This window comes from Leuciscus leuciscus (genome assembly GCF_965113295.1).
Source record: "Leuciscus leuciscus genome assembly, chromosome: 16".
NCBI classification, from domain to species: Eukaryota; Metazoa; Chordata; class Actinopteri; order Cypriniformes; family Leuciscidae; genus Leuciscus; species Leuciscus leuciscus.
This window is the reverse complement of record NC_138740.1, coordinates 15,968,155-15,991,796: the sequence shown is the minus strand read 5'-3', so window position 1 is coordinate 15,991,796 and position 23,642 is coordinate 15,968,155. Positions and strand designations below refer to the sequence as shown.

Genomic DNA, 23,642 nt, shown 5'->3' with positions numbered 1-23,642 from the left:
TATAATTGTATTTATCTATTTATGTATTTCTTTTTTCTTTCTTTATGTTATTTTATTTGTCCTGTTTTCGTGACATATGTAATGGGTTTTATAGTTACTGTTGTTATGTATTTGTTACATTTTCTTTCTTTCTTTCTATAATTGTCACGTTTTGGGTTTGTTCATGTCATGTTTCCATGTCTGTCATGTGATTCCCTGTTAGTCATGTGATCCTGCCATTGGTTCATTGTTTCATTGTTCACAGGTGTCCCTTGTCTTGTCATTAGTCTCTGTATTTAAGCCCTCATGTTTGTCATATGTCTTGGTCAAGTATTGTTTCATGTGACCTCTGTTGTGTTAGTTCATGTTCATGTTTCGGTCTTCATTTTGAGTTTTTCATGCCATGCCATGTTTTTGTTTTATGTTTTGTTTAAATAAACTGCATTTGGGTTCTACTAGCTTGCCTGCAGAGGAATCATTACAGAATACTTGACCAAGACACATGGCAAACATGAGGGCTTCAATACACAGACTAATGACAAGACAAAGGACACCTGTGAACAATGAAACAATGAACCAATGACCACATAACACATCAGACAAGGGAACACATGGCAGGATCACATGACTAACAGGGAATCACATGACAGACAATGAAACATGACATGAACAAACCCAAATTGTGACACTAATGTAATACTATAATAAAATTATTATTAAAACAAATTTTCTTCCATGTTATCATTTTAACAGTAAGCCTCTGTTGTGTTGCACTTGTTTGCCAAACAATTAAAGGGCTTGTTTAATTTTCATTTGAAGAAAAGATAGATTAAAGTTTTATGCCTTCATTTGATTACTGGAAAAAATTAAATACACAAAACTGATTTTCTTAAAAAAAAAAAAAAAAAAAATTGAATAGGGCCCTATTATTAAGTTGTTAAGTTATGAATTCAATTAATTAGATAGTTTTTGATTAAACCATTAAAATGGATGGTTTTAATGTGAATGTGAAAATTTAAAATTACACGTGTCCTGTACAGTTGTAGTGCATCACATTTAAAAGGAAACATCTGTCTTTATGATTTTTTACAAATAAAAAAGTACAATCACATTAACAGTTAAGCACAGTTAAAATGAAACCTCTAAATTATCTCAACTCAAATTCGGTTATATTTACAAAATCCAATTAAGTTGATCAGTGAAAACATTGGAAATCTTTTCTTTTTTGTCAAATACAGGTTCAAGAGAACAAAATGTTTTTTTTAGCTGAAGAACAAGCAAGCAGGCAAGCTCAGCTGAGATGAAAAAAGTAATCATACCATAAAAAGTAGTTGAGTTAGTTACTTTTTAGGGAGTAAAGCAATATTGTAATGCATTACATTTCAAAGTAACTTTCCCCAACACTGCTCATAGCTCAATACTATACTGCCACACTCAGTCACTTTTATGTGGACATACTTGTCTCTGTGAGTGAAACACTCATTTATGCCACTAGAGGATGCACTTATCATTGGGAAAGAGAGAAAAAGAGATGAAGGATGTGAAATGGAACTTACACTTACACTTCCTCTACACTAACTTTCCAGCTTGTTTTAAGATATACCATATATTAGACTGAGACTTCAAATTTTTTTATAGGTTCATTAGAAAAATAATGATATTCCATTCCACCAGTGGTGACAAGCCAAGGCATATATAAAAACATTGAGAAAATACGACAATACTGGTTGCATTGGACAGAAAGTTTATTATTCAGCAGTTTTATACTTATAACAAGAAAAGTTCATGAGTTAATTCAATATCATATTATATTGATTCATAGTAATACATTGATCAGAAGCTTTGTTCTAATGCATGCAAAACCATTGTCAGATATAACTGTAATGTAACACATCAGGAATATTTATGGGTAGAATAGGATAACTATATTGATAGTACTGATTAATGCTTATAAATGACTTCTAATTAGACAATGACATTAAAATCTTTGTTATTAACGCATATATGGATACCTTGTTTCTTATCTTTTTTCTGACATGTCTTTTTCTTTACATCCCAACCAATATTTGCCAATGGATCTTGGGTAAGGCGGGTTTACGTAGTCAATGCGTTTGGTCTGCAGGTCCACCCTGTAGTATTTATCTATAGAGGAGCAATGCCACAATATTAATACAAATGTTGAAAAATATATCAATACAATGTGTTTTATTGCCACTAAAACAACATGTGCACTACTTTCTTTCTTTTTTTTGGGGGGGGGGGCATCGAAGACATCATTACTCCAGTCTTCAGTGTCACAGTGATCCTTCAGAAATCATTCTAATATGCTGATTTGCTGCTCAAGAAACATTTCTGATTATCAATAGGCCTAATATCAATATTGGAAATGGTAGTGCTGCTTCTGAGTTTTGTGGAGACAGTGATAAATGGTAACATTATGGGGCCTATCTTGCACCCAGCGCAATTGACTTTGTACACCGACGCATGTATCATTCCTATTTTGCACCCGACGCACAGCGGACTTTTCCCTCCACAGACGCACGTCTGTAAATTAGGGAATGAACTTGCGCTCCCGGGGGCGGTTCAGCGAAAGGGGAGGCGTGTTCCGGCGCAAGCGTTCCCTGGTGCTATTTTGCAGTTCCAGAAAACAATTCCACCACTGACCAGGAAAAACCTATAGTCTAAAGTCAGTGCCACGTTTTCAGTGGCGCGTTCAGATACAATTTTAAGGGCGCATGCTTGGCCATAATGTAGCGTGTGCACAACACGCATACACTTTGCTTCTCTCATCTACACAGACACAGCAGTTCACATTTTTGCAAACCATTCATAATTACAAGGAAAAATATTCCACACCAGGGAAATCATTGTGGTGTCCACGAAGATGTGAAAAAATAGGCGTAAATCTAGTTTAGACATTTACCCAAATTATTATATGCGTCGGTCTACTCGGCTGTGAACCGCTCCTGGCGTGCGCCCGGCAAATCCGCTGTTATAATAGCAATCCGCCATGGAACAAATGCGCCTGCTTTTAAAGGGAATGTGAGATGATGCTCTGATTGGTTTATTTCACGTTACCCCCAAACCACACCTATGAGTAATGTAGCTTCTTCAGACCAACCCATTTTAGATTTGCGTCGGGTTCCGCTCACAAAGTTAATTGCGTTTCGCGTTTGATACTTGCGTTTCAGATCGTTAAAATAGGGCCCTATAAGTGTCTTCACTGTCACTTTTAATCAATTTGTTTAATCCTTGTTGAATAAATAGTTAATTTGTTAATTTCTTTAAAAAACGTACTGATTTCAAACTTTTGAACGGTAGTGTATGTAATTTCTCTATTGCCATTTGTGATTGAATCATAAAATAGCCCCTTACTTTTATAATTAAGATGTTTTTTTGTTTGTTTGTTTGTTTGTTTTTTTTTACCCACCTTCCAGAGTGCACATTAAAAGGAAACTTTATGTTTTGGATTCATCCTAACAGAATGAACTGAACATTATCATGACCTGAAGTACCTTTCTTAAAGAAGAAGACGTTCTGCACAGGTGTGGCCTTCTCTTGGACGACCTCCACATCCATGTAGTCCATCGGCTCGTAGCTCATGTCAAAGAAAAATGGACGTCTTCCACTGCCCTTTTTCTGATTTTTTCTACTCTTCTCTGCTCCATGATACCTATATAACAAATATTGATAAATTATCTGTACATCTACTGCACAATATACTCTCAGCAAACCTCAATAATTAACACACCTTTCCTCATAGTCCAATCCAAAGTCTTCCCAGTACAGCGAGCGGCTCACTCTGGCTCCTCGACCCCTGGTCTTCTTTCTCCGTCCGGTTCGGCCTCTGCTAAGACTGCTGGCTGGAGATGGTGAAGGACCAGGGTTTACATACAGTCGGCCAACCATTGCAGCATCTATGGGAGGTTTGATGCCAATCCAGTCTTTGGAAATGAAGCGCGGCCCTTTGTGATGCCCTTGAACTGGGTGGACAGGGAATTTATTGAATTGCATTTATTGAACCATCTGTTTAACAAGGTATGCATGCAAACTTACTGCCTTGAAAGAGCTGAGCAAACACGCTGTCCAAGTCACAGTACAGGTTTGTATAGCGTGCGAAGGCGACAGAAGGTGAAGACTTGGTCATGCGGTCACATTCTTCATGGGAAGGCTGGTGTTTGAACTCATATTGGTAGTACTGGTCCCCTGTGGGACAAAGGAAAACATTAAACGTTGAATAAATCCACTGCGTAAGATGAATAACCATATTGCAGTGCTGCAGTGATGACATATTTTTGAAGGCCAACTATTAAGTTAGCATCAAACTGGTTCCCTCAACAAAAACCCAATAGGATTTTTCCTTTGGCTTTTAGATTGTTGCTGAAAATTCTCATCATGATAATGAACACCACTTTTGTTGCCCTAAATACAACCGACAGAAGGAAAGAGCTAAATATAGGCTATGAACTAACTGCATGGTTGAATGTCTTCAATGTCATCATCACTGAGGCTGTGTTCGAAATCGCTCCATATACCCTCATTCACTATTCCCTACATTAGCCCACTAATATAGTCCACTTGAAGGAGTGAATGAAAAGGAGTGAGTGAAGGCCTGTAGCTTTTGCATAGTTTGTGCTTGCAGTTTAATAACCATTTGAAACTTAGCAAACTGGCAGCTCCAGCAGTAAGGAAAATATTTATCTTAAACTCTGTCATGGAAACTGTGTATAAACCTTAATTAAACAATTTAATAATCACTTAAAAGGAATTTATACCTGTATGATATTACACTGTACCCACATTGGACCAGCAGTTTGGAAAATGGATGGATGGATGAATGGATGGATGGATGGATGGATGGATGGATGGATGGATGGATGGATGGATGGATGAATGGATGGATGGATGGATGGATGGATGGATGGATGGATGGATGGATGGATGGATGGATGGATGGATGGATGGATGGATGGATGAAAGGATGGATGGATGGATGGATGATTCAGCTGCGGCCACCATGTTCTGGCAAGATGCTGGAATTCATTCGGTGTGACTCTCACAGTGCATTATGGGTATTATCTAGCCGTTGAGCATACATCGGTTGTACACTCGTTATTACAGTGCATTGTGGGATTGAATAAGTGCACTCGATAACGTCCACTATGGTTTCAGACACCACTAAAAATGGCTGTTCCCCCAAATAGTGCCCTATTTAGGGTATAAGGGCCAATTTTAAACACAGGCTGAAATTCCGACAACTTTTTCAGTCTTTATTTAAAAAAACGTTTGACGTTTATTGACGTTTATTGCCACTTACAACCTCTGTAGTCGCATTTAGCCACTTGTTGGCAAGTAACAGCTTTAAAAAAATCACAAGGGAGTGTACTGATGTGAAAATATCTTGATCTTGTGTTAACCACAGACCTTATTTCAGGTGTTTCACCAAAAACCCATTAAAAAAAAACCCATTGACTTCAGGACGATAGAACCGGAAGTGCTAAAATTTCCAGGTTTTGGCCTACAAAAAAATACATCATCTCTATTATGACCCTCATTTGACTTTCACATACCTTTAAAAAAATACACTTTTTCCTTCCCATGATGACTTGGAGCTGGGATTGCAAATGCAGCATCAATATCATCTGGAATCTTCTCGAAGCCCACAGATATATCTCTTGGATAATCTTCATCCAAGACGTCACCATCAAAACGCCAGTACTTGTTGCCCTGCAATTCAGTATGAAGTTACATAACCTTTGACATGTTGCTCTAAATATTTAAATTTCTGTCAAACTAGCCTCTTGGTCAGTGACATATATGAGTGTCTATGATAAATAAATATTGATTAAAAATAATGTGTTAATGTGTTGATGTTTTAATGTTTTTTTTATTTTTGTTTTTTAATTAGATTTTAATGATTCTAAAATGGCACTGTGACCATCAAGTAAAAAGTAATAACATATTTCTTTTAAAGTTTTAAAAAATATATTTAAAAAAATATCATGAATTATTGAGTTATAAATATTATTCGTTTTTTTTTTTTTTGGGGGGGGGGGGGGGGAGAGTCGCACCACATAACATTTTACAACCTGAACTAACCTTGTTATAAAAAGCTCAAATTATCTGATATTTTAGAATTCTTATTGACCCTGTAGACCCATCTTACTGTATCAAAGTCATTTTACTGTATGTATGAATTGCAATATTTTTAATATAATTTTGAATAAATGTATTTAAAGAGTGTCAAGTCACTGAACCCTTAAAGAGGACATAGTATGCCCTTTTAGTCTTGATTTTGTATTTGGGGTCTACTAAAATAGATTTTCATGCTTGAATGTTGAGGACCTCTCTTCCCTGTCTGTCAGTAACGCTCTGTATAGTTCCTGTCTCTATGAAGCCCCTCCTTCTGATAAGCACAATGTTCTCTGATTGGTCAGCTGGACCAGTGTGTTCTGATTGGTCAAACGCTTCAAGCATGTTTCAGAAATGCCACACCCCTTAATATAACCGCAAATTTCATCACACTACTACTAATGCAACTCAACCAGACCTCCTCCCTTTTTTTGCATATGACTTGGGCTGGAATTATTTAAATGAGTAATATTGTGATGTATTTGTTCCCAGAAAACTCCTATCAAGACATTTCAGGGAGTTCAGAAACAGTGTGCACTGATATAGAGAATAACTCCCTTTGGAGTGACTTTGTGCTTTCTAAATTTGCAGACATTTTTCATGCTCAAACATTACACACTTAAGAAAGCTGAAAATGTAACAAAACATAATATATCCTCTTTAATATTAAATAAAATCAATAAACAGACCTTGAATATGTAGCTTTTTCCCTGGCAGTTGATGCGCGTGAAAGCAGCATCAATAGGCCCGGAGATGCCCCACACGTCCTTGATGAGTTTGGGATACCCAGGCATGACAGATCTGTCATCTAACTCAAAGAAATAGTCTCCTGGAACACAAATGAACAGAGTCTTGTGTAGAAAAACTGTAGTTGAACTGAGAAAAAGCCATAGTGATTGAATTCAACCTCTGAACTCACCTCTGAATGCAAAGATTGAGCCATTCTTCAACTGCATGAATGCGTCAAAGGTGCGACCGCTACAGGTGACGGCGTCGGGATCGGGTGGAAGTGTAGGAGACACAGGAGTGGGAGTTGTGGTGGTGAGGGGCAGAGAGGTGGTGACTGTCACATTCGAGTCCTCTGTCGGTGTCACTGAAGAGGTCAGATCCTCCTCAGGCACATCAAACATGTCACCACGGGCAACTGAGGAACAATTTAACATTCAATTAGTAGGCCTACAGCATTTTCACAATGTTTCTCTTTAAGACATTAAAAGTGAAATGTGTACTACATTCACCAAACAGAATTTCAGGAACTTTATACACTCAGAAGAAAAGGTTCTATATAGAACCTTAAATGGTTCTGTCAGGTATGGGATGATTATAGTCTCAATATGATTGACACGTGCAAGCACACTTATCAATGAACTTCATACATGTTGCAGAAATGTTTTATCCATGCCTTTCAACTTGCGTGTGCAAAATTCAAAATTGAATGAATGTGAAGCAATTTGTACAATTAGAGACATTTTTGTGAATACAAATGTTTTCCTTTGTATTAGTGTATCATAATTTGCGCATGCAACACAGAAGATGTGCATGTGTGGATCAGGTGACACGCGTGCATTAATTGACGTCTTTTCTGAGTCGATCTCATTTGATTCATTTGGATTTTGAGACTTTCTTTTCGCGGTTTTTAAGCATTTCACAACCCACACACAAACAACTACAAATGAATAGGCCTGGTGCTAATTATTAATGTGTGCACAACTACCCATCTATTTGACAAATTCACAAATGTGCGTCACTACATTTAAACTAATACAATACAACTTGTGTGTGCAAAATCCAAAACCACATGAATGTGCAGCATTTTGTACAAATAGAGACATAGTTGTTAATACAAAACCTCGATTTTAAATTAATGTAGGCCAGAATTTGTGCGTGCAACAAGTAAGATGTGCATTTGTGGATCAGGTGACACGCGTGCATTCATTGACTCGTTTCTGAGTCGATCCTATTTGATTCATTTGGATTTTGAGACTTTCATTCCGCGGTTTCGCCTTGCTCGATCCACACACAGATGTCTGAGAAAACCTGCTACCACTAGATGGCAGTATTCCGCTGAAACAGACAACGGCAGCGTAATCAAGCGTTCTTCCTCATTTAAGACGCTTAATGTGAGTGATATTGAAGGCACCAAATTTAGTACACAATATTGGCCTACCTTATTAATAAAGCATACTTTATAGAGGCAAACAGATTGCATCAGATTATGAACAACACCCATAGAAAAACATTATAAAATGCTTAATGTATAATAGCGCGTTGCATGTTCAATAAGGTGTATTGGCTACTGAGTTTAAATATCACCGTCTTACTGCATTGACGTTAAGCTTTTTCTTTATAATATGCGCTATGGGAGGAAAACTATATAACCTACAGACAAGAGCCTCGACGCGCGGCGTTTCACGTTAATGGCATTTCCCTTCCTGAGCCTGTTAAAAAGAAAAAGCTTAACATGAAATTCTGCAGTTGCGTTTAACTTTGCGTGTGTATGGGAGAGCAACCGGTCCGAGAGCTCGGTGAAGCAAGTTTTAGGTTTTGATATTCACCGCATTTTCTTAAGGGACCATCTGCAAATTCCACTCACAGTCAAAAAAATATAAACGTCCAGTCATTCATTCAAATTATAGTAAATGCAAATGTACCTGTAAGTCAGTCTTACAGGAACCTTCTACGAGCTTTGGAATTTGAAAATGTCTGTTTTTAAATATTAAAAGTAATTTTAATTAAAACAAATTATACGTTTTAACGCAGTTAGTGGAATTGGCAGACGTTCCCTTGTGCATCATGAGCCGTGGTTAGCGCGTCAAATCATTCTCATGTAGAAATATGCAGCTACACACACGTAGGGCCAGTTGATTTTCAATTAACATTTCATGTCGATATACAATGGTTGCATATTGTTAAAACTCATATAGCCTATAACAGTGGCTTATGGGTCAATGGAAAACAAATGTACTGCGAAAATCGTCTTTAACATTTAAAAACAGACGGCTTCCAAAGCTTGTAGGCTATGTATACAATGTGTAGTCAGATAAAAATTAAGCCTATAATATGAACGCAAATGCGAAATTTCACGTTTTTTTAACAGGAAAAAATGCCAAGCTTATGCCATGTTAAGCTTTTTCTTTTTAACAGGCTCAGGAAGGGAAATGCCATTAACGTGAAACGCCGTGCGTCGCATTCATAGGCTCTTGTCTGTAGGCTATATAGTTTTCCTCCCATAGCGCATATTATAAAGAAAAAGCTTAACGTCAATGCAGTAATGACGGTGATATTTAAACTCAGTTGCCAATACACCTTATTGAACATGCAACGCGCTATTACACGTTAAGCGTTTTATAATGTTTTTCTATGAGTGTTGTTCATAATCTGATGCAATCTGTTTGCCTATATAAATATGCTTTATTAATAAGGTAGGCCAATATTGTGTACTAAATGTGGTGCTTCAATATCACTCACATTAAGCGTCTTAAATGAGGAAGAACGCTTGATTACGCTGCCGTTGTCTGTTTCAGCGGAATACTGCCATCTAGTGGTAGCAGGTTTTCTCAGACATCTGTGTGTGGATCGAGCAAGGCGAAACCGCGGAATGAAAGTCTCAAAATCCAAATGAATCAAATAGGATCGACTCAGAAACGAGTCAATGAATGCACGCGTGTCACCTGATCCACAAATGCACATCTTACTTGTTGCACGCACAAATTCTGGCCTACATTAATTTAAAATCGAGGTTTTGTATTAACAACTATGTCTCTATTTGTACAAAATGCTGCACATTCATGTGATTTTGGATTTTGCACACACAAGTTGTATTGTAGTTTAAATGTAGTGACGCACATTTGTGAATTTGTCAAATAGATGGGTAGTTGTGCACACATTAATAATTAGCACCAGGCCTATTCATTTGTAGTTGTTTGTGTGTGGGTTGTGAAATGCTTAAAAACCGCGAAAAGAAAGTCTCAAAATCCAAATGAATCAAATGAGATCGACTCAGAGAAGACGTCAATGAATGCACGCGTGTCACCTGATCCACACATGCACATCTTCTGTGTTGCATGCGCAAATTATGATACACTAATACAAAGGAAAACATTTGTATTCACAAAAATGTCTCTATTTGTACAAATTGCTTCACATTCATTCAATTTAGAATTTTGCACACGCAAGTTGAAAGGCATGGATAAAACATTTCTGCAACATGTATGAAGTTCATTGATAAGTGTGCTTGCACGTGTCAATCATATTGAGACTATAATCATCCCATACTGTCAGGCACTTAGAACCTTTTAGGGGTTCATATCATTGGATGATTTTATGGATCTAGTTTTAATTAATTACTTTTTCAAGTTCAGTTTCAATTGTAACTAAATTGTTATAAATTAACAGCTCGTAAACAATATTTTAAGACATTTCTCCTTAGAACCTTTTTAAAAAAGGGTTCTTCAAAATAAAGTCAAGAGCTAGGGGTTCTTTATATATATATATATATATATATTTTTTTTTTCTTAAGTGTGTTTGTTCCAGGGGTTGATTTTAGTGAAAAGAAAGATTTTAGTTTTTTTTTTTTGTTGCTGTCACGTTTAACACGTTCTGTTTCATTATCATGGACTTTTAGTTTGTTATTTTCAGTCACGTGTCTCTTTCTTCAGTTTCCCTCCAATCTATCTGATGTCGTGGTTATTCATTTAATGAGCACAGCTGTTTGTAATGGCTCATTACCATTTGTGTATTTACACCCTTTATTTTAAATCACTCTTTGTCTGGTATTATTTGTGCACAGCACACTGTTGTGAATTGTTGAATCATTAATTGCATTCCTATTCTGAGTTATTTAATAAATCTTGTTTTATTTTGAAATCACCTTCGTCTTCCTTGGAAAAGCGTTAGAATACCGGAACACAAATGTATTATGCAGCGAAGTTCGCCACACCAGCACGTGAAGGGCTTCCTATAATGGACCTATAATGGACAGCTTTCTTTAAAGACAGCCCTCAGTGAGACTTTAAACCACAGAACTTGACTGGAAGGAGGCTGTCTGGAGAGAGTCTACTCCCGATCCAGACCCAGAGCCCAGCACACCACCACCCCTAACCACGGAGACGACAACGCCAGAGCTCCCCGTAGACGGAGAGCTTCCATCCGCCGCAAGGACAGAGTCTGTGATGATAGCGCCAAATATCGCCCTGGAGCCAACCCCAACGTGAGTCTGACCAGGGGCGTGAGCCAGCAACTATCATCCCAGTAGGAGTCATGGTAGAGCTTGACACAGTGGACTGGCTTATAGACTGGGACACTGAGGAACTGCCTCCCACCCTGAGCTATCTGTACTCTCCTCATCGTCACTGATTCAGCCCTATATAATGCCTGAATCATCATCCCATATGAATACTATATTGTCATCAGTGATCCCGCCCAGCCTCCCTCTCCCACCTCCACTGCAGAGCTCAGCCTCACTTTTGTCTCACTTCAGCTGGTTCCCTGCAGCCCTTCGTCTAACCCTCTGACGCCTCCGGCTGCTGATCCCTTCTCTCCACCTCAGCCCGTCGACCTATCGGCGCCTCCTTGGCTCCTCCCACCCTCGGCTCCACCAGAGACCCTCATCCCTCTGGCTCCACTTGGTCAGCCGTCACCCTGCCTGCGCCACGGACTTGCGAGCCATTCGCGCCACTCTGTCTCTCCACCCATTCAGTTCTCTCCGTTTCCACCTTGGTCCTCAAGTGCACCTACTCCGCCTAAGCCCTGAGGCACTCTGCCTCCACCTCGAGCACTCATCGATGCACCCTCGCCTTGGTCTCCAGAGCCAGGGGTGTCACCCATCAGCTCTCCGTCTGCCCCCTGGGATCCCCTAACATTAGCTTTGTCTCTGTCGGTCATCCCGCAGATGTCGTCGGCCCATCCTACACCTTGGCTCCTCCCTCCATTGACTCCGCCGTACTGCGCACTTGGTCTGCACTATCTGGTCACTCCTCCCGTCATTACCACCTGCTCCTCTCTGGTCTTCATCTGCCTGCCCCTTTCACCAGCCCTTCGCCTTCTCCCCACCCTCCTCCACCTCTAAAGCCCCCTTGATCCCTCCCTCATCTCTTCTGTTTTGGCACGAGGTTGCGGCTCCCAGGAGGGGGCGTTATGTCCCGTTTATGTTCTGTCTCATTATCATGGACTTTTAGTTTATTTTCAATCACATGTGTTCCTTGTGTTCAGTTTCCTACCAGTCTATCTGTTGTCGTGGTTATTCATCTAATGAGCACAGCTGTGTTATTGTTCATCACAATTTGTGTATTTAAGCCTTTCATTTTGAATAACTTTGTCTGGTATTTGTGCACAGCACACTGTTTTGTATTGTTGGATCGTTGTTTGCATTACTAATCTGAGTTATTTAACAAATCTTTATTTATTTTTTTTAAGTCATCTTTGTCTTCCTTGGAAAAGCATTACACTTTTTAGTGAAGAGCACAATAAAACGTCTTGGGGTCTTAAAAGTGCTTGAAAGCATGTTATATTTTGTTACTGCCTTATGTACATAAATTGATGTTTTACCTGTTATGATCTAGTCAAAGACAGAAAATATAATCACAGCATTTACAGTGAAATAACCATTCAGTTTTCAGTGTAGGGGAGAGCGGGGCATAACCTAACACTTTTCGACTTTCTCAGTTTGAGTAAATTCACTTGAGGTTCAGAGTATTTATTTTTTCCTGCATTCATTTCACGCATGTGTAGTACAATTATGTGGTTTTGTTTTCATTAATTCAGTGTATACTTTTTTTTTTCTTGATTTACCCCGAAAGAATGGAAGTGAAATGTAACAACATGCCCCATAGGTGGGGCACAATGTAACATGACCATATGACAGCTTCAAATGTTATCTGATCTAATCAAAAAAATATATACAAGACAAACTAAAATATTTTGTCAACATGTTACAACATGCCCCATCTGCGCAACGGGGATTTAAACCTGTGTAGTACTCTAAACTGTTAAATAACAGATTTATTAAAATTTAAATAATATCAGATTAGTCTCATTTTAAATAAACACAAAAAACAGAGATGAAAAATTTACTTCAGTAATGTTCAGCGATATCTTCCAAAGATTTTTTTTTTTTTTTTGGCGCAATTTTTTTTTTTTATAGTGTTGATATAGCAACTAGAAAATACAGAAAATGTTGTCATGATGGCATGTGTGGAAAGTTTTAAACCATGTGTGTTATAACTATCCTCGTTCACCCCTACCATAGTCGTCACTTCTTCCACAACAAACAATTTTGTGAGTAATAAAGTTTTATCAAAGTTTAGTTCTTGACTAAGAACATAATTAGTGTCTGTGAAGTGCAAGTTTGAGATAAGAGACATGTGATGTGGGAAGGAAACAGCAAAATCAAGGAATCATTGTAAATATATCACTTGTGAACAGCATATTTTTTTTCCAATTTCCAATCAAGCTGTAAATTTGTAAAATGTGTTAAAATAATTCCTCAAATGAACAAATGCTGGTGAAACTTCATGACTCTTCAGGCCAATATTTTTAATCAAAGATGGGGTGGTTTCTAGATTATTCTGAAAACAAAAGGAGAAATGGTTTGTCACACTGTTATTCTGGTTGCTTATTGTGTATTTAATTTTTCTTTCCTCCCTTTTATTATTGTGTATATGTTGTATGTCTTATGTTTAGAATTTGTATTGTTATTTAGTTAAGTAAAAAAAAAAAAAAAAAAGTTAAATGACAAAAAGATTGAAAATGCTATTTAATTGTGTGTATTTAGGATACATAAATGTTTCTAATTTTCATTTCCATCAAGGAACGCCATTAAACAATGCATAATTCAAGAAAATGATACTGGAAGATTTAATGTTTATGATGTTTCAGAAAAGACAAAAAAGAGACAGAATTGTCATGTAATGCATGTATATATATTGAATTGTTAGTAGAGAAATAAATAACTTTTGGGACTGTGAAAAGTGTGTTTTAAAAGTTTATTAGTCCACAAAGGGCCAAAAGTGCACATAGTTGTTGCAAAACCTTATTGTAAACACCACACTCCCCTCATCTGCCATTGGTCAGTCATAACAGAAAGCCCCTCCCCAATCTCACACCAATGGTTTAGCCAGTGTTGTTGTCTAGGACTGCTCAAACTGCTCAAACAAACAGAGCAATGTATGTAGTACCACAGTGTCTACACTTTTCAGGGAAATCATCCCATGAATTGTGGACTTATAGCTGCCTATACATAATAAACTATAGAAAAAAAAAGCTAGATATAGTAAAACACACTTCAGCTTTAACAAGCTCAATAGGCCTAGTTCATAAATGTTTTTCAATATCTCCTGGAATATGGCTATGATACGTCTTTCTACATGGTTGTTTAAGAAATGAAAAGCTAAACACTCCATCAATTAGGGTTAGAAGAACTTTTGCCACACATATAACATGCTAGAAACATCATAATCACTGCAATAATGATCCAATCATAGACTCTTAAGCATTTGCTTATTTAAATCCAAACAGCTTTTTTATTTTTTATTTCAACATATTACTGTTGTTTTTACTATTATTTTTAATAAAATAAATGCAGCCTTGTTGAGCATGAGAGACTACGTTCTAAAACATCTTACAGACTTCAAACATTTGAACCTTAGCGTGCATTAAAATACAAAAATAAAAGTTTGACATTAATTACTATTTGAATGTGCATCAAGTTCTTACCTTTTGTCCGACAAATTCTGTCAAAATCCTCACAGCAGCTTCCATAGTACTTGCACATTCTGTCACACTGGCATTTCTTTGTAGGATCAAAGCCACTCTGACAGCGTCCCGTGCATGTGTCTGTGGAAAATGCAATAAAATGTGAATATTTCTGAAAGTCAATGAGAATAGACCAGCAGTCTAATAATAACAAAGCAGTTTTTGAGGCACTTACCCTCCGCAGCGAAACAAGTCGCCAAAACAAGGGATAATAAAATCACAATTTTCATTTTTAATGCCACATCTGTCAGCAGTGAGTGCCTAAACTGCTAGAAACCCCAGTGTGAAAGAACGACAGAGGACAGTTCAGACATCTGTGCCGATCGATGGTTCCAAAAGTCACCCTGTTTGTTTAGTCTGAAAGAATCAATGATTAGAACTACAAAGTTTCTCTGTTACATGTAGGCCTGCATGTTACGATTAAAGCCTATATAAGCTGATTTAAACTTAAGAGAGTTTAACAAAGATGTAACCAAATGAGGTCTGAAATGTATAAGGCTTACAGAATGGTAATAAGCAGGACTGTTTCTGTGGCCTAAATATTGAACTACTATTGAGCTGGCTACTATTGATTTCACTGTCTGAGCATCTAAGCTATAGCTGTTTATATTGAAACGGCTGATGTTCAGTTCAGTCTTTAACATTCTAAAGAGAAAAATGAGAGATTCTTACCACTTTAAACATTCATATACTGTATGTAAGAGCATTGAGCTATAGGCCTTCAACCCCATTACAGAAATATTTGCATCAAAAGATGTGGAAAAAGTCTGTTCAATTCATATGACAAGTGTGCTGACCAAGGTGCTGAAATAATTGGAGGAATAAGAACTATAACTTTGCTTACTAAACTTGATAAGTCGCTGTGAATGTAGTGTCTGCATTGGTATCACGATCATTTCTGTTGTTGAAATATCGTTTCATTTTTTATTTCTTTATTTTTTACTGTGCTTGCAGTGCATTACTGTGAAGATATTGATAATTCAGCTATTAAAGCAATACATGCAGTCACTTAATGTAATCCATATAATTCACCTTTATTCATGAAGGTAGCAATGTGTGATACACATTGATGAAGTGACGTTTCACTCATAGTTGCCGCAGGTAGAAAACTGAATGGGAAGAATCATCAGCAAAATTTTAAATGGCTCAGAGATTTACTGCAGAGCAAGTACTGAACGCAATCAAATATTAGTGTCTCTGTCACTTGATGGTGGATCTGGTGAAGAAGCTGTCAGCGATCAAAATACTGATTTTGAAGATGTTGAAAATGATAGTGTCACGTGTCAGTGTTTGTTTGTATTTTCATTAGTCAAATGTCTTCCTTTGTTCTGTTTTCCCGCCACTCATTTTTTTTCCTTGGTAACCCTCATTAGCTCATCTGTCTCACCTGTTACCTCACACCGTGACAGAAGATCGGACCGCCCAAAATGGACTTATAGGGTCAAAATTATCATCATGGTTCAGGAGAGCCAAAACTTTTTTTCCTTTACCAAGGACTTTTGCCGCCTTGCCGTCACCAGCGCCCTCGACGACGAGAGCCTGAGAACCTTGTTCCGGATCGGGGCCACGTTTTACCATCCCATCGACCTCCCTGACACCACCGGACTGGACTGGAGGGAGACTGTCATCCGGTGCCTGGAGAGCATCGTGCACCGATCCAGAACACAGCCAGACCCAAGGCTTCTTCACGTCATGCCTGCCCAGCCTGAGCCCTCAGCCAAGATGGCCGCCGCCTCACCGCTTGAGCCCTCAGCCAGGATGGCCGCCGCCTTGCCGCCTGAGCCCTCAGCCAAGATGGCCACCACCTCGCTGCCTGAGCCCTCAGCCAAGATGGCCGCCGCCACGCTGATTCCTGTTCCCCGTTCTGTTCCTAGACCTGTTCCTGCCCCAAGGAATGTCTATGTTCCCAGACCAGGTTTCTGTCCTTAGACCTGTTCCTGCCCCAAGGACTGTCCATATTCCCAGAGCTGTTCCAGTCCCCGTTCCAGAGTCTCGTCCCGCCGAGACCGCCCATCCAGAGTCTCGTCCCACCGAGACCGCCCGTCCAGGGTCTCGTCCTGCCAGGACTTCCCTTACTGAGTCTTCTGTTCCCGAGCCTGTATCTGAATCTGTTCCCTCCCTCAGCTCCACCGTGGCCCATCAGTTCACCAGTTTCGCCAGGCTCCCTCGTGCCCACAGATCCACCTTGGTCGCTCATCTCTGGACTGCACTCCTCTGGCTACGCCCCGTCCCTTGATTCTCCTTCGTCTAAAAAACATCTACTCAAACTGAACTCTTCCAAGCTCCAAAAGGTAACAAAAAAGCTTTGTTATTCTTCTGTAATTGTTACTCTAATATCAGGAGAGTTTTTATATTATCGCGACAGGTAGAGATCCATCCGTGTTAGATATAGATCCGGGTAGCTAAAGACCCGAATATGTAATAATGATTGTCGAAACATTCATGCATTTAAGGGTTAAAACAATCAAATCGTGTTCTTTAAAGTAATTAATTTGTACTGGAGTAAACTTAGAATCTCAGATAAGTCGTATGACGTTTGTTACTTTATTTCTTTTCAGGCTGTAACTTGATGTCCTGCCAGATGTTATTATTCAGAAATGGCACAAATGACTATGGGTAAGCTAGATGATAATGTAGAATGAATGGACTTTGTCTTTTATTGAGGTCAAATTCCATAAGTGGGTTCATTGAAAAAAAGATAAAAATTCATATTCAGGAACAAGGAAGTTTGTCATTAAAGGTATTATCTTGATTTAAACCATATATGGCCACTGTCAAATTAAAGTCCAATTGAGTTGAATTGATATGTCATGTAATAATCAGAAAATCTCAGGAGAACCCTGACATTTGACAAATGCAGATGCCCAGCTGTCTTTGACATGAATTATGACCCAGAGCATGTGTAGAAATACTAAATTCCACAAGGATTCCTGAAAGGGGGTGTATGCGTTCAGAAACAATATTTCAAGACCTTGAGATTATCTCCCAATAGACGTTTTTGGAAGACTTAGTGTCTGTTAGACAGCCATAAAGATGACTACAATGTCCTGCTGCAACCACAGTCTAGCATCAAAGCTCAATGTACTAAAGAAGATAATCTATAATAATGCTGAACAGCTCCATAAAGCTACTGTTATTATGACCTTGTAAATTGAGAGCAGTATCTATGTATTCTCAGTGCCTATAAGGAACATAGAGACAGATATTTCATGCAAATGTTACATTTACTGCATTGACTATCAATGTAAAAAGCTTTGAAATTATAGGATTTGAGTTTTATTGGAAGCTGTCCTCCCATCACACACATTAACTCCAAAGGTTGTGTAAGTGAGATTATGTAACACGAGCTGTATCTTTAAGTAACAGAATTGCTAAAAGAAGATCATAACTTTGGACAAAAGTATATGTTGGACCTTTTGCACATACTGTATCAGGCTGTTATAATAGATGAAATATTTTCATTGTATTGGTCAATGGGCTTCAAAGATGAAACTGGTCATTCTTGATTTCATTTTCACATTAAGTCCTTAATAATTACAAACGGAGAGTTCAAAGTCTGTAAAGATGACTAATTCATGTTGATAAAAGTGTAAGTAAAGGCACTAGTCTCAGTCTGTAAGATTATCAGGTGTATCACATGCTTGGCTGATCTGTTGATCACTAATGATCTTAAATTTATTACAGTAATCCAGCTGAGCACATCATGTTCATGCATGAACTGGGTTTCAGGAAAAGACTGAAATTTGTATTCAACATTCATTAACCCTTATCTTAGTTTTGTGAACAGAAAAATAAAAGCCATATAGCTCTTGCACAAGGCTATATAAAACTATGAAATTTTTAAAGTGGAGTTATGGAACTGTAAAAGTCAAACTGGAAAGGTACAAAACATTTTATATGCAAACGAAAAGAAAAGGTCTAACAAACATAAAAAATATGAAGACGAAATACTCGTTACGTGGTAAACTAAAATGCCTTTAATTCACTGGGCTAAATCATTAAAACATTTATAAATGTAGATCTACGTGTTTCAGTTACACAACCTTCTTCAGGATTTCAAAATGAATTTGAAGACTTTATGAAGCTATACTGTATGTTTGCTGAATGAATGTGTAATGGCTTTCCAAAGCCGTTGCCGTAATAAGAGTAAGCAAGTTTAGAACGTGTACAAACAGAGTCCATTCAGACGGATGTAGATGCAAACAAATGTCTTTCTTTATGTGCACCATTAAACATGGTCTCAAAACTTGTCTCAAAACTTCTTGTGGCCATACCTTATAGGCAGCATAAGATTAAAATCCACCTGTGCGCTACCCTGCCGTGCGTTCAAAAACTGTGTGCTTCGCAATTACCAACGCACACACTTTTTCTCAGGTGCTCTAATTATACTCACAGTCACAGAGCCATTCAGTAGACAACAAAAACTTTGCCATACAACAAATGGCTCCTATACAGAATGCAATGACAATCATATATTTTGTATTGCTCTTCCTCTGTTAGTGGAGGAGGCCAGACCAGAGTCATTTCTTCAGTATCCTGAAGAAAGCTGTGTAGCCGAAACGCGTAGATCTACAGTTTTAATTGTTTTTAAGGATTTAGCCCAGCTAATTAAAGGCTTTTTACTTCTCCACGTGAGTGTCTTGGAGTATTTCGTCTTCATAATTTCACGTCCCTTTTAGTTTATCCAATGAGCACAAGTGGCTACATAAAGAATAATAAACTGTTCCAATAAACTTGATTTATTGAAACCTACATGTCAACTAACTCTCATTAGAGTATTAGTAGACTGTAGAGTAGGGTGTTAAGGTTATAGGGTTAGGTGTTTGGTGTTTGGGTTTGGGTTAGTAGAATAAGTTGACATATACTAAGTTACTTATAGTCAGTAGAATCTCTGTTGGGGAGCATCAAAATAAAGTGTTGGCAGATATTAAGCAGACAGTTTACTAATACTCTAATGACTGCTAGTTGACTTGTAGTTGTAAAGTAACTCACAGTTAGTAGAATGTCTGAAGTGGGCAATCAAAATGAACTGTAACAAGTTTTTTTTAATGTTTTTATAAGTCTTTTATGTTCACCAAGGCTGCATTTATTTAATCAAAATAATGTAAAACAGTATTATTGTGAAAAATTATTACAATACAAACTGTTTTATATATTAATATAGTTTAAAATGTTAAATAAGCATTTCTGATTATTATTGTCACATCAGAGGATGGTGATGAAGGAAGGAGATGGCGTCACGGTTTGAGTTAGCTTGTTCACGATTAGAGTTTTGCCCTGTCCAAATACCCATACTTGCGGTCTTTGCACTTGTCTACGACATATTTCCTGTATTTGGCCCAAGTGTTCAAGTATGCGTGAAGACTGCAAGTGTGTATAGAACATTTTATTACCCGATGGGACACACTTATAGTGTTGCAAAAATACTTTGCATTATAAAATAAATGTCTGTTCAGTGGCTGCTATGTAACTAACAGAAGATAGGCTACAATTTTAAAATTATAGTGCTTCTAATTACGTGATAAAAAAGCAGTTGCAAATGTTGTACAAAATACACATACCCTACTCATCTTTGCATTATGGTCTGCAAGTCTTTAATGCACAGATCCGATCTTTTGACCATATCTGATTTTTTGGCCCGCCTGTTTATTCACTTTAGACAGGACCGGTATCCGATATCTGTGTTTACATTAATTCCCGCCCAAAATGAAACATTTTCGGTGATCGTTTTACTATGCACATGGTAGACCCTTGTTTTTAATGGCCGTGCTATTACAATTATTTATATAATTCATGTCGGGTGGTCATGATTAATTTGCCAGCATGGCCAAAACAACAGCTGTCATGACTCATGAATGTTTTGTATGTATCTGACGGAACAGATAACCTACATAGTCCGGAAATATTTTTTTATTTACAGCTCAGATCTAGAATTCTGAAGTGAAATAAAGTAGCTCTGTGTGTGTGTGTGTGTGTGTGTGTGTGTGTGTGTGTATATATATATATATATATATATATATATATATATATATATATATATATATATATATATATATATATATATGGATGGTTGGATGGATAGATATTTTAATGAATTAACCAGAGAGAGAGAGAGAGAGAGAGAGAGAGAGAGAGAGTGTAATAGACTAAGCTTGTTGGTTTAATTACAGGGAAGTTATCATCTCATTGCTGTGAAATATAATGTAGCTTTCAGTAGTAAAGCTGTTTTATTTACAAAAGTCACGGGCAGAGGTTTAAAACCAGCTCCTGGATTTTCTGTGTTCGCAAAATTTCTTTTCTTTACAAATATAAATATAAAGTTCCCACCTCAATAAAAAGATCTGAGCGAGCGCATATAGGCACGTCTGCCTCATAATACAACATTAAAAAGCTATATTTGTGAATAAACATGACGTAGGTCGGATGTCCAGATATCGGATATGTATCTGATTTCAAACCACATTTGGAAGTGGCTCAGATCTGATGCGAAAATATCAGATATTTCGTGTTTACACGTGTGAAACAAATTGTGAGTAAAGTATCAGATGTGAGTAAAATATCGGATTTTTTGTGCTAGTGTAAATGCAGCCTAGGTGCGTTTAGGCCACACACATCAGCTCCAGCCCCTGACAAGAGTCCAGAGAGGACTCCAGCCCCTGATCATAGTCCAGAGAGGACTCCAGCCCCTGACCAGAGTCCAGAGAGGACTCCAGCCCCTGATCATAGTCCAGAGAGGACTCCAGCCCCTGACCAGAGTCCAGAGAGGATTCCAGACCCTGACAAGAGTCCAGAGAGGACTCCAGCCCCTGATCATAGTCCAGAGAGGACTCCAGCCCCTGACCAGAGTCCAGAGCGGATTCCAGACCCTGACAAGTGTCCAGAGAGGACTCCAGCCCCTGACCAGAGTCCAGAGAGGATTCCAGCCCCTGATCAGAGTCAAGAGAGGATTCCAGACCCTGACAAGAGTCCAGAGAGGATTCCAGCCCCTGATCAGTGTCCAGAGAGGATTCCAGCCCCTGACCAGAGTCCAGAGAGGACTCCTGCCCCTGATCAGAGTCCAGAGAGGATTCCTGCCCCTGACCAGACTCCAGAGAGAACTCCTGCCCCTCACAAGAGTCTAGAGAGGACTCCAGCCCCTAACCAGAGTCCAGAGAGGACTCCAGCCCCTGACCAGAGTCCAGAGAGGACTCCAGCCCCTGACCGGAGTCCAGAGAGGACTCCAGCCCCTGACCAGAGTCCAGACAGGGCTTCTGACCCTGAGTCCGCTCCAGAATCCACTCCGGCCCAAGAGTCCATCCCAGAATCCACTCCAGCCCATGAGGCCGCTCCAGTCCACAACCCCATGGCTCCTCCAAAAAAAAATTGGGGGGATGGGACTATATGTCCCCAGCCATAGTGGTCAAGCAAAGCTCTCGGGTCAAGGACACAGAGGCCAATCCGCCCTGGGCCCCTGAACCGTATGTTTACACATCAGCGATGTACCAAAAACAGACGACAACATTGTCAAAAAGATCCCCGTTCACACGAATCTGAAAAATTACTGTATTAGGCTGCCAGGCCAGTAGTTGGTGATGTCACATTGTCAAGAAACACCCTGCGAACACGTAATATGCATGCGTGAACATGTATTACACATGCGCATGACGTCACTGTTTTCCCAAATTCATGTTTTTGTAGTTTACATGGAGACTGTAAAGGCATCGTTTTCAAACCCTTATACTTTAAAACCCATTTTCAAAAGCTTGTGTTTTCAGGCACCCAAAACACAGTTGTCTTGTAAATGAACGGCCAAAACACATAAAAAGTTTTCAGTTTAAAACAGTGTTGTGTAAAAAGACTCTGAGGAGGGTTGAAATAAACAGAATAATGAGGGGTAACACAAGGCACAGGTGGGGCTAATCAATAAACTAATGAATCGCTATGATAACAAATGAAAAGCAGGAACATTGGGAACAAAGGCAACAGGTAAAAAAAAATCAGGATTATTTGATGAATAGAAAGTTCAAAAGAGCAGCATTTATTTGAATTAGAAACATTTTGTAACATTAAAAATGTCTTTAGTTATATATTTTTTATCAATTCAATGCATCTTTGCTCAATAAAAGTATTTATATCATGACAACTCTCAGAAGATTTTTAGCATAGTAAGGGATTATGACAATGTTACTGTATTTGGTCTTGGTGGGATAGATCTGCTCCGCTGCTGTTGATTATTGCCATTGTTGTAGATTATTGCTGCTGCTGCTGCAGAGCATGTACAGGAACGTGCTGCAGCCAATACATACGTCGATACACTGCTGTGAGTATGTAAGACATACTGCTACTGCACAAATAGCATATATCAATTACACATAGCAGATCTATACAGGTGGAGCTGGGGAGGTGGAGGCTTTTAGAAGAACTCTGAAAGCGCACTGCAAACTGCTATAGTGAATAGTAACCAGCCATTTAAATGTTGAGCTGCAAGCTTATTGGCTTCAGATTTAACATGAACCAATCAGCTGGTGCCAAAGAAGTTAACGCTGTAAATATCATCAGCTTGCACCAAGGAGTTTCATCACATAACGCAGAACTAATTTCTTTTTTTTTTTTAAAAGGCGTAATGACCTCAAACATTTGAACAGTATTGAATGTGTTCACTAAATCAGGTGTGTCCTTGCTGGAACTATTTTCATATCTATTTACACTCTGCGTACTTCTTTTAAACTGTAAATAACAAATAGCTTTGGAACTGCAAAAACAAATTCTTTGGATTCCATAGATATGGACAATCTCTCATT

General features: G+C 38.5%; 1 protein-coding gene across 1 annotated transcript; it reads right to left on the bottom strand.

The window, feature by feature from the left end:
• Positions 1-1,706: 1,706 nt before the first annotated feature.
• vtnb (vitronectin b) lies at positions 1,707-15,193 on the bottom strand. The gene is made up of 9 exons (XM_082140422.1): positions 15,038-15,193; positions 14,824-14,943; positions 7,031-7,255; positions 6,801-6,940; positions 5,550-5,706; positions 4,036-4,185; positions 3,731-3,962; positions 3,495-3,652; positions 1,707-2,121 (listed from the first exon to the last, which is right to left on the bottom strand). The coding sequence occupies exons 1-9, from the start codon at positions 15,090-15,092 to the stop codon at positions 2,000-2,002; spliced, it is 1,359 nt and encodes a 452-aa protein (XP_081996548.1). The 5' UTR covers positions 15,093-15,193; the 3' UTR covers positions 1,707-1,999.
• Between the last annotated feature and the right edge of the window lie 8,449 nt (positions 15,194-23,642).

Coding starts and splice junctions, on each gene's coding strand:
- vtnb (XM_082140422.1), bottom strand. CDS start 15,092: ATGAAAATTGTGATTTTATTATCCCTTGTTTTGGCGACTTGTTTCGCT. Junction 3,963..4,035: donor TGCTCAGCTCTTTCAAGGCA/GTAAGTTTGCAT, acceptor CTGTCCACCCAG/TTCAAGGGCATCACAAAGGG. Junction 3,653..3,730: donor GGATTGGACTATGAGGAAAG/GTGTGTTAATTA, acceptor TTTGTTATATAG/GTATCATGGAGCAGAGAAGA.